This window comes from Mustela erminea, chromosome 5 (genome assembly GCF_009829155.1).
Source record: "Mustela erminea isolate mMusErm1 chromosome 5, mMusErm1.Pri, whole genome shotgun sequence".
In the NCBI taxonomy this organism is placed as follows: domain Eukaryota; kingdom Metazoa; phylum Chordata; class Mammalia; order Carnivora; family Mustelidae; genus Mustela; species Mustela erminea.
In genome coordinates this window covers 61,496,041-61,513,434 of record NC_045618.1, presented here as the reverse complement: position 1 = coordinate 61,513,434, position 17,394 = coordinate 61,496,041, and the positions used below count along the sequence as shown (strand labels likewise).

The following is a 17,394-nucleotide window of genomic DNA, read 5'->3' as shown; positions in this document are numbered from 1 at the left end:
ACACAATATTATTCCATGTGGGTATAATCAGTAAAATCCAGAATGATTTTAAAAGAAAAATTATAAGGGGGTGCATGGGTGGCTCATTCAGTTAAGCGTCTGCCTTCAGCTCAGGTCAGGTTCCCAGGGTCCTGATATGGAGCCCTTTGTTGGTCTCTCTGCTCGGTGGGAAGTCGGCTTCTCCCTCTCCCTCTGCTGTTCCCCTACTTGTGGTCTCTTGCTTTGTCAAATAAATGAAATCTTAAAAAGGAAAAGAATAAATTATAAGAAAAAAGGAAGAGGGAACCAAGAGATTAGGAGATTTAAGACATATACGAACTAAATGGAATATGTTAACTTTGTTTGGATACTGAATCATACCAATTATCTCAGAAAAAATGTGAACAGTGGCAAGATATTTGATGATACCATGGAATTACTGCAAGCATTTAAAAGATTTGAAAATAGTATTGTGAACATACTTTTTAAAAATATTCTATATCTTTTAAAGATATAACTAGTGAAATATCTGGGATTCACATGAAAATAATTCAGTGGGAGGTGGAAAGAGAAGTAAATGGGGGGGGGATAGTATAACAAAAGTGGCCACAATTGACAACTACTGTAATTGCTAAATGGCCTGAGTTTTCATAGTACTTTCCCTACTTTTGTGTATGTTATAGATTTTCAATCATAAAATGGAGAAAAAAGGGGGGAAAATTGGAAGTCTTTTTTTGTTAAACTTCCCAATGACCTCTCTTTTTATACCCCCACTTCCCTTATATAGGTGCCTTGAATCTAGTAATGTTTTAAAATAGTATTTAATAACTACATTGGATTTATCCCAGGAATACAGAGATAATCCAACATCCAAAAGGTTTTTTATCATATTAAAGTGTGAAAAATTCTATAGCTATTTTAATAGATGCTCTACAACCATTTAATAAAACCCTACACACATCCTTGATTAAAACAAAACAAAAATCTACAATACAGTTAAATTTACCCAACAATAAAGGAAGAATGGGTGTACTAAATTTAACAAATGTAATTTGGCTTAACTACTTTAATTAAGAATGGTTACTGACTGGGTGCCTGGGTGGCTCAGTGGGTTAAGTCGCTGCCTTCGGCTCAGGTCATGATCTCAGGGTCCTGGGATCGAGTCCCTCATCGGGCTCTCTGCTCAGCGGGGAGCCTGCTTCCTCCTCTCTCTCTCTGCCTGCCTCTCTGCCTACTTGTGATCTCCCTCTGTCAAATAAATAAATAAAATCTTTAAAAAAAAATAAAAAAAAATAAAATAAAAAGAACGGTTACTGACTAAATTTAAAAAAATGTTTTAAATGTGAAATGTGAAATTTTTGTCTCTTTTTGTGTATGTGTATGTATGTGGTTACTAAGTTTTTTCTCTTTTTTTTAAGTTTGTGGTTTTTTCTTTTTTAAGTAATTTCTACACCCAATGTGGGTCTGAAACTCAAGACCCCAAGATCAGGAGTAGCATGCTCAACTGACTGAGCCACCCAAGCACCCCTTAATTCAAGGCTCAGTTGGTAAACAATCAGACTTGATTTTGGCTTGGGTTATGATTTCCAGGTCCTGAGATTAAGCCCAGTGCAGGGCTCTGTGCTAAGTGGGGGAGTCTGCTCGGGATTCTCCCTCTCCCTCTGTCCACACCAGCCCCTGTGTTCTGTCTCTCTAAAATAAATAAATAAATCTTTAAAAAATTTTAATTCAGAGGCGCCTGGGTGGCTCAGAAGGTTGGGTATCTGCCTTCAACTCAGGTTGTGATCACAGTGTCCTGGTATCGAGCCCTCATCAGGCTCCTTGCTCGGCAGGGAGCCTCCTTCTCCCTCTGTACTCCTCCTGCGTGTGCTCCTGCTCTCTCTCTGACAAATAAATACGATCTTTAAAAAAAAAAAAAAAAAGAAAAAGGTAATTTATACAAAATAATCTAACAAACACAGGGAATAATCAATGCCCAACAGAAAATTAAATCTGGCTAATTTTACATTACCAGAAAACACCTAAAGAAAACATGTAAAAGAAAAGTCAGTCTGAAACAGGAGAAAATGATTTATTAAATCAAATCTTGGCCATACCTATTCAAAGAGTAAACAGACAGAAGCATCCAAGGCTTTGCAATAGATGTGTATGTAGCTCTTATGGAGATGGATAAATTACATTTCAGGGCCTGGTGCCATTAAACATTCAGAATCATCTAAATAAGTAATAGCACAGATTCCATAATCAATAAGCCATATTTACATTACATTATAATTTATTTTTTTAGGTAGAATGTTTCTAAGGAAAGTACTAACTACTCAGTACTCAGATTCATTTGTTTCTCATGATGTTTTTAGTAGTAGCATTCTATTTATACACGAATTTCTAGTGAATCTGTTAAGTATAAGCCCATCTCTATAAGATGACCCATTTGTGGTAAAAACAAAAAATATGGAGTCTGCAAAGCCAAGGCCAAGACCCAAGAACCAGTAGCAAGGAATTTTACCAAGGAATACACCACCTAGGGAATTTTACTGGCAGGAAACAGCTAGTCTTTGATTATACCAAATCTTACCATGATTTTTCTTTTTTCAAAATTCAACATATATGAAATATTGACAACTTATGTATATCTGGGAAGACATTGACTAATTTATGGATAATAGATTAATAGAAAAAAGTTATGGAACAATTAAAATTACTATCAATCAACAACAAAAAAGATGTTATGTATCTATGGTTTGGAACTTGCCAGCAACCAAAAGATGTCACATACAGAATACCATTCATTGCTCAGACATGGTGAAACTATATACAAAGGTATACCAGGCAAATGAAAACAAAACACAGAAAAGGCAAAAATCTTATTATTAGTCTAGGTAGAATTTGGATCAAAAAGCAATAAACAAAAGCCCAAGATGAGAATTCATAATGCTAGAAAGTACAATTCTTTTTTTTCCCCTCTTCTTAAAGATTTTATTCATTTATTTGAGATAGAGAATGAGAGAAAGCAGGAGCAGGGGAGCAGAAGGAGAGAGAGGAGTAGGCCTCCTACTGAGCAGGAAGCCCAAAGTGGGACTCGATCCCATGACCCTGGGATGATGACCCCAGCTGAAGGCAGATACTTAAGAGACTGAGCCATCCGGGCACCCCAGTGATGTTGAATCTTTTTATTCAGGAACTTGTTATAAGCTTCATTTGCACAATTTTTTAGTACTCTTCAGTAATGGTTTATCCTTTTATGCTTTTATTATTAAATACATAGCAAGAAAATATAACACAATGGGGAAAACACACACTTATCTTCTATCTGGTTATTATTTATATAAATAGGAAATATATTGGGACGCCTGGGTGGCTCAGTTGGTTAAGCGGCTGCCTTCGGCTCAGGTCATGATCCCAGCGTCCTAGGATCGAGTCCCACATCGGGCTCCTTGCTTGGCAGGGAGCCTGCTTCTCCCTCTGCCTCTAGCCTGCCACTCTGTCTGCCTGTGCTTGCGCTCTGTATCTCTCTCTCTCTCTAACAAATAAATAAAAGTCTTTATAAAAATAAATAAATAAACAAATAAATAAATAGGAAATATATTAATTTTCATATAATAATTTTGTATCTTGCTACTTATCTGTACAGGTATTTCCATTGATATTCTTATATTTTCCTAATATACAAACATTTAATCTACAAAAGGTAACAGATTTATCATTTATCCCCATCTTTCCAATTTTCAGAACTCCACTTCCTCTTTTTTTTTTTTTTTTTTTTAAAGATTTTTACTTATTTATTTGACAGACAGAGATCACAAATAGGCAGAGAGGCAGGCAGAGAGAATGGGGGAAGCAGGCTCCCTGCTGAGCAGAGAGCCCGATACGGGGCTCAATCCCAGGACCCTGAGATCATGACCTGAGCTGAAGGCAGAGGCTTAACCCACTGAGCCACCCAGGTGCCCCTCCACTTCCTCTATTTTTATTAGCACATTTAGTACAAAGTTAAATTAACAGTGGTAAGATACAGCTGTTTTGTTTCTGATTTATTAGAGGTGATGCTTTTAATGTTTCTCAAGCATAATATAAAAACCATTTAAATAATAATTCTCTAATGCATATGTAATTAAAACCCAGATTACCCAAGTCAGTTATTACTAACATACCTGGTTTTATGCACAAAAAATCATTACCTTTAACATTTTAATCATTCCTTCTTCCAACTTACTTTATAGTATCTGCAAAGCTGACTCGACGAGAACTTTTCTTATTTCTCAAAGCATTAGATTCCTAAGGGCAGAGAGTATATGGTATAATTTTCTTTTTTAATTCATGTCAGTTAACATAGAGTGCATTGTTAGTTTCAGGGTAGAGTTTAGTGATTATCAGTAGCATATAACACCTAGTGCTTATTACATCAAGTGCCCCTTATTGCCTCTCACCCAATCACTGCATTCCCCCCAATACCTCCCCTCAGTTTGTTCCCTATAGTTAAGAGACTCTTATGGTTTGCCTCTTACTGTTCTCTTATTTTTTCTTTTCCTTCCCCTATGTTCATGTTTTGTTTCTTAAATTCCACATGAATGAAATCACATGGTATTTGTCTTTCTCTGACTTATTTTGCTTAGCATAATACCCTCTAGTTCTATCCACATCATTGCAAATGGCAAGATTTCATTCTTTTCGATGGCTGAGTAATATTCCAGTGTGTGTGTGTGTGTACACCACATCTTCTTTATCCATTCAACTGTCAATAGACATCTGTATTTTCTTTCCGTATCTTCATAATTGTGGACATTGTTGCTATAAACATTGGGGTGCATATGCCCCTTTGAATCACTCTCTTTGTATTCTTTGGATAAATACGTCATAGTGTAATTTCTGGGTCACAGAGTAGTTCTAATTTTAAATTTTTGAGGAACCTTCATACTGCTTTCCAGTGTAGCTGCACCAGTTTGCATTCCCACCAACAGTGTAAAGGGTTCCCCTTTCTCTACCTCCTCCCCAATATCTGTTGTTTCCCGAGTTGTTAATTTTAGCCATTCTGACTGGTGTGAGGTGGTATCTCATTGTGGTTTTTGTTTGTATTTCCCTGATGATGAGTGTTAAGGAGCATTTTTTCATGTTTCTGTTGGCCATTTGTATGTTTTCTTTGGAGAAATGTCTTTTCATATCTTTTGCCCATTTCTTGATGGGATTTTTTCTTTTTTGGGTGTTGAGTTTGACATGTTCTTTATAGATTTTGGGTACTAGCCCTCTATCTGATATGTCATTTGCAAATATCTTCTCCCATTCCACAGGTTGCTTTTCAGTTTTGTTTATTGTTTCCTTATATGGTATGATTCTTACTGAAACTACCGTGAATTAGGTCTCCAAAGTACTATTGACAGAGACCAAGTCTTATTCTGAGTTAATGTGGTATTATTAATTTTGGTAATCATTTATTTCTCTGAAATATCTCAGTGCACTTAAAAAGCATGAATATGATTTTCCATACCAACACAAACAACATATATTTAAGGAAGTTGATTACTATCCCTTACTTTTTCTCTCTCCTTTTAAATGAACGATAGTTGGGACGTCTGGGTGGCTCGTTGGTTGAGCAGCTGCCTTCGGGCTCAGGTCATGATCCCAGCGTCCTGGGATCAAGTCCCACATGGGGCTCCTTGCTCAGCGGGGAGCCTGCTTCTTCCTCTGCCTCTGCCTGCCATTCTGTCTGCCTGTGCTTGCTCTCTCCCCCTCTCTCTCTTTGATAAATAAATAAAATCTTTAAAAAATATATATATCCTTTAAAAAAAAAATAAAATAAATGAACGATTGTTTTGCTATTAAGAATAAGAATGGGGTACCTGGACAGCTAAGTAGGTTAAGGGTCTTGGTCAACTCAGGTTATGTTTCCAGGATCTTGGGATTGAGCCCCATTTCAGCCTCCCTGCTCAGGGAGTCTGCTTGTCCTTCTTCCTCTGTCCCTCTCCCTGCTCATTCTCTCTTTCTCTTTCTCTCAAATAAATAAATAAATAAAATCTTGGGAGGGGGCGGACAAAGACTGGGGACAGAGCAAGTGATATGCAGCCTGTTATGGTAAACTTACTATACTATATTTTTACGATTTAAGAAAAAAATTTAACGATGGTAAAACACATATAACAAAATTTTGCGTCTTAACCAGTTTTTAAATTAAATTTTATGGGGTGCTTGAGTGGCTCAGTTGATAAAACATCCAACTCTTGGTTTCAGGTCAGGTCATGATCTCAGGGTCATGAGACTGAGGCCTGCATTGGGCTCTGCAGAGCTCAGCATGGAGTCTGCTTGAGATTCTCTCTCTTCTCCCTCTGCCCTTTCCCTCTGCTCTCAAACAAATAAATCTTTAACAAATTTAATTTTTATTTAAAAGTGGTCAGAACTCTTTAGATCTATTCTCTCAACAAATTTTTAAGTGTATAATATAATACTGTTAATTATAGGCACAAAGCTGTATAGATTTCTAGAACTTACTTTGTATAACTGAAACTTTATACCTGTTGTTAGCAACCCCCATTTTGCCCTTCCCTATAGCCCTAGCAATCAATGTTGTGCTCTCTGCTTCTATGAGTTTGACCATTTCAGATACCTCATATAAGCTCATATAAGTGGTATCATGCAGTATTTGTCCTTCTGTGACTAGCTAATTTATTTACTATAATACATCTTAACCATTTTTAAGGATACAGTTCAGTAATGTTAAGTAGGTATACACTGTTGTAAAACCAATTTCTGGAATTCTTTTCATCCTGCAAAACTGCAACTCCATATCCATTAAACAAGTCCAATCTCCTAGCTTTTGGCCTCTATGAATTTGATTAGGTAATTTGTAAATGGAATCATAAAGTATTTGTCTTTTTTTTTTTTTTTTTGACAGAGAGATAGAGAGCAGGGGGAAGGGCAAAGGAAGAGAGGGAGAATCTTTTTTTTTTTTTTTTTTAAGATTTTTATTTATTTATTTATTGGGGGGGGGGGGATGAGAGAGAGAGAGAGATCATGAGAGGGGACAGGTCAGAGGGAGAAACAGAGTCCCCGCCAAGCAGGGAGCCCGATGTGGGACTCGATCCTGGTACTCCAGTATCACAACCTCAGCCAAAGGCAGTTGCTTAAGCAGCTGAGCCACCCAGGTGCCCAGGAGAGAGAGAATCTAAAGCATATTCCACGCTGAGCATGAAGCCTGATGCAGGGCTCAATCTCATGACCCTGACAGTGTAACCTGAGCTGAAACCAAGAGTCAAACACTTAACCAACAGAACCACCCAGGTGTTATAGGTACTGTAATAATCAGGGGAGCTCTATATTTGTCTTTCTGTGATTGGTTTATTTCACCTAGCATAATGTCCTTAAGATTCATCTTTGCTGTACTGTGTGTCAGAACTTCCTTCTTTTTAAGGCCAAATAATATACCATTGATACCACATTTTGTTTATCCATTCATCTGTCAATGGACATTGGTTTCCTTCTACCTTTTGCCTACTGTGGATAATGCTGCTATGACAGGGGTATAAGTCTCTTCCAGACCCTGCTTTCAATTCTTTTGGGTATATACCCACAAGTGAAATTGCTGGATCATATGGTAATTCTATTTTAATTTTTTGAGGAACGACCATACTGTTTTCCATGTGGCTACAACATTTTACTTCTACTAACAGTGTACCAGAGTTCCAATTATTCCACATCTTAGCCAGCACTTGTTATTTTCTGGTTTGTTTGTTTGTTTTACAATAGCCACTGTAGTAGGTATGAGGTGATATCTCACTGTGGTTTTGAGTTGCAGTCTTCTAATGATTAGTGAGGCTGAGAATCTCTTGAGTATAAAATGATGTTTTTATTTCCCTCATCTTCTTTAACAAGAGCAAACCTTTATACTCACATAAATACCAAATACAAAAAGCAAATGACAGAGAAACAAACAAAATTCACATAGACTTTTACCATGTAAATTCTTAATAACTGCGTATGTCTTACTATAAAAATCAGGAATGTTCATCCTCTCTATTAACACCTTAGCAGACAAAACAAGTGGACTTGAGCTTAATATAGATAATAATACCATCCTAGTACATACTGAAACTAATAGAGACTAATATATTTCTTTAAAAAAAAAAAAAGGAAAGTGGGATGCCTGGATGGCTCAGTGGCAAGAAAGGCTAGAAAAGTAAACTGGGCTTAAAAATCAAGAATGCCAGCTTACTCAAAAGTTTGGATTTTGGGCGCCTGGGTGGCTCAGTGGGTTAAGCCGCTGCCTTCGGCTCAGGTCATGATCTCAGGGTCCTGGGATCGAGTCCCGCATCGGGCTCCCTGCTCAGCAGAGAGCCTGCTTCCCTCTCTCTCTCTCTCCCTGCCTCTCTGCCTACTTGTGATCTCTCTCTGTCAAATAAATAAATAAAATCTTTAAAAAAAAAAAAAAAAAGTTTGGATTTTAATCTGATAGCCACTGAATACTTACTTGTACACATTCAACTAGAAATCATTTATGATGTTCTCTCTTCATATAGGTAATAAAGTTCCTATTAAAACTATCATCGAAAATAGTCATCCATAAAGCATTTGCACTACAGACTTACCTGAACTGTTTCATTCCCACCTCTAAGGTCCTGAAGAGGACTCCTTGGGGGCTTCAAGATCTAGAAAAATTAGAATTCAAGAAAATATGGGATTAATATTAATAATCAGTTCAAATTGCACCATAGGAGAAAGGTAGAGATGTTAAAATTTTTCTGTGAAAACCTTTAAAACTCCTCAAATTCATATTGTTCAGTGCTATACTTTGTGGTTGGTTTAAATATCTGGCATCTATTCCCTTCTCCCTGCCCACCTTCCTGATTATCACTCTCATCCCATGTGTTCTGGGTGAGGCTCCACCCCAACCCTAGGGCACAACATGTAGCCCTGGTCTAGAATAATGTGCACATGATATTCTCTCATCAATAGTGAGTGGTTCAGGAAGGAGGACTTGACCCATAATAAGACAGTTGAGCCAATATAATTCAATCCTAAGTCCTTTGTTTTTGTTTTATCTTGAGGAAATAGACACTTTTTCATTTAGGAGTTGAAACTGGAACTTGGGAGAGCTAGAGGTACTGTAGTAATCAGGCGAGAGGCTTGTACAAAAATGGAGATAACCCAGAGGAACCAGTCAGAGTAGAAAAGTGAGAGAAAATCCTAACCTTGTGATATTATTGGAAACCGTGGTCAGTTACGTTGTGCCAAAAGTCATCCCTATCTTTGGATTTTTCAATTTCAAAACCCAATAAATTTTGTGCTTAAATCAGTTTGAGTTGGACTTTTTGTGTTTTGCTCCACTATTTAAATATATTCTTAAACTTTATTAAAGTATCATTTACATGGCATATAATTCATAAAATTACCATGAAACTCATAAAATACAAATTTTAGTGTATTTATATAATTGTGTAACCAGGTAAATATTTGAGTATCCAGAGATCAACAGAAGCCAATGGGAGTAGGATGGTGATGTTATAGTCAAAATTCCTGCTACATACATTCATCATTTAATAAAAAGTAATAATTATGAACTCAAGTGTTTCTTACCGAAGAATGTCGTCTTCTAACAGGTCTGTCCATATTGTCACTGCAAATTTATAGACACATTAGTAAAAGACTGAATTTTCAAAAGCCATCATCGCAGCATCTTTTACATGCTTTTAAATTGGCTATCGCTTTCACTTAACACATGGCATCACTGTTTCTTAGCAAAATTTATAAGACATAAAAGTTGGTATTTAGAAGGTCAGTGTTTTAAAATATATATTGTATACTCTAAAAATATCTCTTGTAAAACAATCAGCACAATATAATGTACTATATTTACAGAGGTACAATTTTAAGATAAGTGGATCATAAATCAAGAGACTCTAACTCTGGTTTTACTACTGTGTGAGTTTGAAATCAGGTTTTGAAAATTCAAGTACTTATGGAGGCCAAACAGAAGATGCAAGAAAAATATGTGGTGTTGAGATGATAATGGACACTTCAGGGTTGGTCTAATGGTCATAGTCGTTACTCTGATCAGGTTAGCTGTTGCCACAAGAATATGAGCCCAGTGTCACCACACTTAATTTTTCTTTTTCTTTCTTCTTCTTTTTCTTTAAGATTTTATTTATTTATTTTAGAGAGAAATAGAGAGAGAGCTTGCACAAGCAGGGGACGGAGCAGAGGGAAAGAGAGAGAAAATCAACAGACTCTGCACTTAGCATGGAGCCTCATGTGGGGCTCAATCTCGTGACCCAGATATCATGCCCTGAGCCAAAAATCAAGAGTTGGATGCTCAGCCAACTGAGCCACCTATGTGCCCCTACACTCAATTTTTCAAGAGAAAATTTTAGCAGCTAATTAAATAATTTAAAAACACTGTTTGGCAGTGGCGGGGGAAGTCTGTAGACTATAAACAGACCACCAGTTTGTAATGCCAATTTTAGACCTTTCATTTCATTTCCTTGGGCCTTAATTTTCCCATCCTTAAATTGAAGGGATGGGAGGTGGTCTCTAAAGTCCTTCTTAGTTCTGACTCTAGATATATAAACACAAAGATATGGCAAAGAGAGCTATGACTTTGTGACACTTACTTCTTTTCCATAGAACAGAATGGGAAAAAATTTCAGAAGTTATCAATAGGTTTCTAAAAGGAAAAGTATCTTTTGCTGACAAAAAGTTTAACATTTTTAGCTATCCTACATGAACTTACTTTTCTTCATTAGCCTCTGAAGACATCCCATCCATTTTTGAAGAAAACCTTTTTCTGTAACAAATACACAACATTAGAAAAGATGAGAAAGAAAAGAAATTAAAAACTATGAAGACATTAATAGCAAAGTTGTAACTTCAGGATTACTTTTGGGGGGAAGACTGAAAAAGGGGAAGAAAAAGCTACACTATGGGGCTATAATACATAAGAAATTTTGAGTTTAAAATACTCCATTATTGGGACGCCTGGGTGGCTCAGTTGGTTGGACGACTGCCTTCTGGCTCAGGTCATGATCCCGGAGTCCCGGGATCGACTCCCACATCAGGCTTCCAGTTCCATGGGGAGTCTGCTTCGCTCTCTGACCTTCTCCTCGCTCATGCTCTCTCTCACTGTCTCTCTCTTAAATAAGTAAATAAAATCTTAAAAAAAAATATATATATATATATTTAAAATACTCCATTATAATTAATACTTCTGGAAAATTCTCATATTCAAGATAAAATCAGTGACTAACTGATTCAGATGACAATGGCTCTAATGGTTCAAATGAAAATTTGGCCTAGTTTATAAGAATTTATGGATTATATAATAATTTAACCCCAAGGTGAAATCAATTAGTTATCAAAATATACTGGATTGCATAATATACATATTTATGAAAATTATATTACATAATATACATATTTATGAAAATTCAACTATAAGTACTCAGCAAAAGAACTTTAAGACATAAAAGTAACATTAAAAAAACTGCAGCTGAATGTGAGAGTCCAAGATAGTGAAGGAGCAGGAGACCTTAATTTCCTCTGGTTCCAGGAATTCAGCTAGATAACAATCAAATCATTCTGAACACCAGCAAACTCAACCAGAGATTGAAGAAAAGAATAGCAACAACTCTATGAACAGAAAGGCAACCACTTTCTGCAAGGTAGGAGGTGCAGAGACATGAATCCAAGGCAATATATGAGAGGATAGACCAGGGCGGGAGCAGGAGTGAGCCTCAGTCAGCCGACTACTAGCAAGTGATACAGCAGCAAAGCACAAAATCAGAACTTTTAGAAGTCTGCTCCAGTGAGGGACGTCACTTAGGCTGCTAAGCGGGGATGGAACCCTAGCTGGGGCAGTGTGGTCTCAGGATCCTCAGGGTCACAGGAAGACCCAGGGTGCCTGAGTGTGGCAGAGCTCCCATGATTCAAAGCAGGGAAGCTGGCTGCAAACAGTGAGTCAAGGAGTGGGCTCTCAGCTCAAGGTTGCCATGAACCAGGATCCAGTCAGGCCACTGCTCTTCAAGTAGGGCCCCAACAAGCATTAGAACTGGGGAGACCCACCCACCCCATGGGAGGAACAGCGTGGGAGTGTGTTGCAAGAATCCGATGGTTTAAAGACTGCAAATGGGGCCTACTGCCTGAGACAGAAACACTCGGTCACAGGCTGGGTGAGCATGGAGTGCGGCCAGAGACCAGGGAGACAGGAGTGATTGACTGGTTTTCTCTGAGGGCTTACTGAAGAGTGGGGCCCAAGTCTTTGGCTCTTGGGCTGGAGATTAGGAGGTCGCCCTTTTCATTTCCATCCTCTAAAGCTGCACAGAAAGCCTTTAGGGAACAAAAGCTAGAGAGAGCAAAATGGAGCAGATTACTTAGCCTGGCCCCTGCCAAGGGCAGTACAATTCCACCTGGGCAAAGACACTTGAGAATCAATGCAACAAGCCCCTCTCCCAAAAGATCAGTAAGAACATCCAGCCAAGACCAAGTTTACTGATCAATGAGAACTGCAAAATACCAGTGCTAGGGGAATACAGCACACGGAAGTCATGGCTTTTTCCCCATGATTCTTTAAAAAAAAAAAAATAAAGTTGAATAACTAAAGATTTTATTTATTTATTTGTCAGAGAGAGAGAGAGAGAGCAAGAGCGAGCACAGGCAGAGTGGCAGGTAGAGTCAGAAGCAGGCTCCCTGCGGAGCAAGGAGCCCGATGTGGGACTCGATCCCAGGATGCTGGGATCATGACCTGAGCCGAAGGCAGCTGCTTAACCAACTGAGCCACCCAGGCGTCCCTCAACTTTAATTTTTTAAATCTTTTTTCTTTTTTACAATTTTTTTCTTCTTTTTTCAACCAATTTTTAAATCAACTCCTTTTTATAATCTTTTTTAATTTTCATTTTTACAGTCACATGCTATCCCTTCACTGTATTTCATCATACACACACACACACGTGTACTAGTTTTCTTTCTTTAAAATTTTGAGATGCAATTTCTTCTAACAGACAAAAATACACTGAAAATCTATTGTATGGCTCTGTTCTAACCACCTATTTAATCATATCCCTCTTTTTTCTTCTTCTTTTGTTTTGTTAAAAAGTCTTTTTAAATTTCCATCTTTACAGTTACATTCTATTCTTTCAATGTATTTCATTTTATTTTTATATATGTAAGCTTTCTTTACAATTTTGAGATGTAGCTTCCTCTAACAAACCTACCAAAATAAACTCAGGAGCTAGTGTATTGCTCTGTTCTATTTACCTGTTTATATCCCTTCCTTCTTGTAATTGTTTTTCATCGCTTTAGTTTTTTCTTTTTAATGTCCATTTTTACAGTTATATTCTACCCTTTCATTGTATTTTATTTTTGTACATATATAAGTTTATCTTTCTTTGCAATTTTGGGATCTAATTTTCTAAAAAACAAAAACAAAAAAAACAAAGTACACACAGAATCCAGTGTTTTGCTCTATTCTGCTTACCTGTCCGATTATATCCCCCCCCTTTTTTTTCCTAGTTCCAGGTCTCTTCTGATTTGTTTAGGGTACACGTCTCTAGGATTGTTGTTGCCATTATTAGTATTTTGTTCTTTTGTTCATCTATTCTTCTCTGGACAAAATGAGAAGATGGAAAACTCACCTCAAAAAAAAAAAAAAAAAAAAAAAAAAGAGATCAAGAGGCAGTACTGACTGCCAGGGATCTAATTGATATGGACATTAGTAAGATAACAGAACTAGAGTTCAGAATAACAATTATAAAGATACTAGCTGTGCTTGAAAAAAAGCACAGAAAGCACTAGAGAATCCCTTTCAGGAGAAATAAAAGAATTAAAATCTAACCAAGTTGAAATAAAAAAAAATGTTATTACTGAGAAGCAATAAAAAATGGAGGCTCTAATGGCCAGGATAAATGAGGCAGAAGAGAGAGTAAGTGATATAGAAGACCAAACAATGGAGAATAACAAAGCTGAGGAAAAAAGGATAAACAGCTACTGGATGGAATAGAAGGGAAGAATTCGAGAGATAAATGATACCATATAGCAAAACAGTATTAGAGTAACTGGGATCCCAGAACAGGAAAGAGAGAGTGGGGCAGAAGGTATATTGGAGCAAATCATAGCTGAGAACTTCCCTAATCAGGGAAGGAAACAGGCATTCAAGTCCAGGAGGCACAGAGAACCCCACTCAAAATCAATAAAAATATAGCAACCCCTGGACATATAATAGTGAAGCTTGCAAACTTCAGAGACAAAGAGAAAATCCTGAAAGCAGCTCGGACCAAGAGGTTTGTAACCTGTAACGGTAGAAACATTAAATTGGCAGCAGACCTATCCATGGAGACATGGCAGGCCAGAAAGGACTGGCATGATATATTGAGGGTGCTAAATGAGAAAAATATGCAGCCAAGAATACTTTATCCAGCTAAGCTATCATTCAAAATAGAAGGAGTGATAAAAAGCTTCCAGGACAAACAGAAACTAAAAGAACTTGTAATCACCAAACCAGCCCTATAAGAAGTACTGAAAGGGGTCCTCTAAGCAAAGAGAGAACCAAAAGTAACATAGACCAGAAAGGAACAGAGACAGTATAGAGTAACAGTCACCTTACAGGCAATACAATGGCACTAAATTCCTATCTTTCAATAGTTACCTTGAAGGTAAATAGGCTAAATGTCCCAATCAAAAGACATAGGTTATCAAATTAGATTTAAAAAAAAAAAGCAAGACCCACTGATATGTTATCTGTAAGAGACTCATTTTAGACCCAAAAATTCTTCCAGATTGAAAGTGAGAAGGTAGAAAATAGTTTATCATGCTAATGGACATTAAAAAAAAGCTGGGAGGTAATCCTTAGACAAATTCGATTTTTAACCAAAGTCTGTGATAAGAGATGAGGAAGGATACTATATCATAATTAAAGGGTCTATCCAACAAGAAGATCTAAGAATTATAAGTATTTATGCCCCTAACATGGGGGCATCCAATTATATAACCCAATTAATAACAAAATCAAAGAAACACAACAATAAAAACACATTAATATTAGCGGAGTTTAACACCCCCATCACTGAAATGGACAGATCATCTAAACAGAAGATCAACAAGGAAATAAGGGCTATGGATGGACTTCACTGATATATTCAGAACATTCCATCCCAAAGCAACAGAATACACATTCTTCTTGAGTGCACATGGAACATTCTCCAGAATAGATCACATCCTGAGTCACAAATCAGGGTCTCAACCAGTACCAAAAGATTGGGATCATCACATACACAGAGGCTAAAGAGTATCCTACTAAAGAATGAATGGATCAACCAAGAAATTAAATAAGAATTTTTTTAAAAATTTATGGAAACAAATGAAAATGAAAACACAACTGTTCAAAATCTTTGGGATCCAGCAAAGGTGGTCCTAAGAGGTAAGTATTCAGCACTACAGGCTTTTCTCAAGAAACAAGAAAAGTCTCAAATACACAACGTAACCCTATACTTAAAGGAGCTGGAGAAAGAACAACAATAAAGCTGAAACCCAGGAGAAAAGAAATAATAAAGATTAGAGCAGAAATCAATGAAATAAAAACTATAAGAACAGTAGAAAAGATCTATGAAATTAGGAGCTGGTTCTTTAAAGGAATTAATAAGATTGATAAACCCTTGGCCAGACTAATTAAAAAGAGAAAGGACCCAAATAAATAAAATCGTGAATGAAAGAGGAGAGATCACAACCAACACCAAAAAAATACAAACTAGGAAGAAATGGATGCATTCCTAAAGAAGTATAAACTACCAAAACTGAAACAGGAAGAAATAGAAAAACCAGTAAGGAAATTGAATCAGTAATCAAAAATCTCTCAACAAAGAGCTCAGGGCTAGATGGCTTCCCAGGAGAATTCTACCAAACACTTAAAGAAAATTAATACCTATTCTTCTGATGCTGCTTCAAAAAACAGAAATGAAAGGAAAATGCCCAAACTCTTTCTACGAGGTCACCATTACCTTCATCCCAAAACCAGACAAAGACCCCACCAAAAGGGAGAATTATAAACCAATATCTCTGATGAGCATGGATGCCAAAATTCCCACCAAGATACTAGCCAGTAGGATCCAACAGTATATTAAAAGTATTATTCACCATGACCTAGTGGGATTTATTCCTGGGCTACAAGGTTGGTTCGACATATGCAAATTAATCAATGTGACATACACATTAATGAAAGACAAGAACCATATGATCCTCTCAATAGATGCAGAAAAAGCATTTGACAAAGTACAGCACCCATGGGGCGTCCGGGTGGCTCAGCCGTTGGGCATCTGCCTTTGGCTCGGGTCATGGTCCCAAGGTGCTAGGATCGGGCCCCACATGGGGCTCCCTGCTCATTGGGAAGCCTGCTTTTCCCTCTCCAACTCCCCCTCTTGTGTTCCCTCTCTGGCTGTCTCTCTCTGTCATATAAATAGATAAAATCTTAAAAATAAAAAAAGTACAGCATCCATTCTTGATTAAACTCTTCACAGTGTAAGAATAGAAGGAACATACCTCAATATCATAAAAACCATATATGAAAAACCCACAGCAAATATCATTCTCAACAGTGAAAAGCTGAGAACTTTTCTCTTAAGGTCAGGAACATGACAGGGATGATCCACCCTCACCACTGTTGTTCAACATGGTACTAGAAGTCCTACTCTCTGCAATCAGACAACACAAACAAAAGGCATCCGAAGCAGCAAAGAAGTCAAACTCTTACTCTTTGTAGATGACATGATTCTCTGTGGAAAACCCAAAATATCCCACCCCCAAATTGCTAGAACTTATACAGCAATTCAGCAAAGAGACAGGATATAAAATCAAAGCACAGAAATCAGTTGCATTTCTATATACTAAGAATGAGACAGAAGAAAGAGAAATTAAGGAATTGATCCCATTTACAATGGCACCAAAACCCATAAAATACCTAGGAATAAACCTAACCAGAGAGGCAAAGAATCTGTATTCTGAAAACTACAGAACACTCATGAAAGAAATTGAGGAACACACAAAGAAATGGAAAAATGTCCCATGCTCATGGATTAGATTAGAAGAAAAAATATTGTTAAGTCTATGCTACCCAGAGCAATCTATACATTCAGTGCAATCCCTGTTATCAACATTTTTCACAGAGCTGGAAAAAATCATCCTAAAATTTATATGGAATCAGAAAAGACCCCATATAGCCAAAGCGATGTTGAAAAAGAAAACCAACGCGGAAGGCAACACAATTCCAGCCTTCAAGCTCTATTACAAATCTGTAATCATCAAGAAGTATGGTTCTGGCCTAAAAACAGACACACAGATCAATGGAACAGAATAGAGAACCCAGAAAGGGACCCTCAACCCTACAGTCAACTAATGTTCAACAAAGCAGGAAAGAATATCGAAAGGAAAAAAGACAGTCTCTCTTCAACAAAT

At 37.2% G+C, this 17,394-nt stretch overlaps 1 protein-coding gene across 2 annotated transcripts in view; it reads right to left on the bottom strand.

Annotated features, from left to right (window-relative positions):
• Positions 1-17,394, bottom strand: part of KNL1 (kinetochore scaffold 1) — a 75,995-nt gene that overhangs the window by 53,104 nt on the left and 5,497 nt on the right. For both annotated transcript variants that reach the window (XM_032343301.1, XM_032343302.1), the window contains exons 2-5: positions 10,691-10,744; positions 9,538-9,577; positions 8,550-8,609; positions 4,190-4,251 (exon numbers count right to left, since the gene is read on the bottom strand). In XM_032343301.1, the coding sequence (XP_032199192.1) occupies positions 4,190-4,251; positions 8,550-8,609; positions 9,538-9,577; positions 10,691-10,725 (197 nt within the window). In that variant the 5' untranslated portion in view covers positions 10,726-10,744. The remainder of the gene's footprint in view (positions 1-4,189; positions 4,252-8,549; positions 8,610-9,537; positions 9,578-10,690; positions 10,745-17,394) is intronic.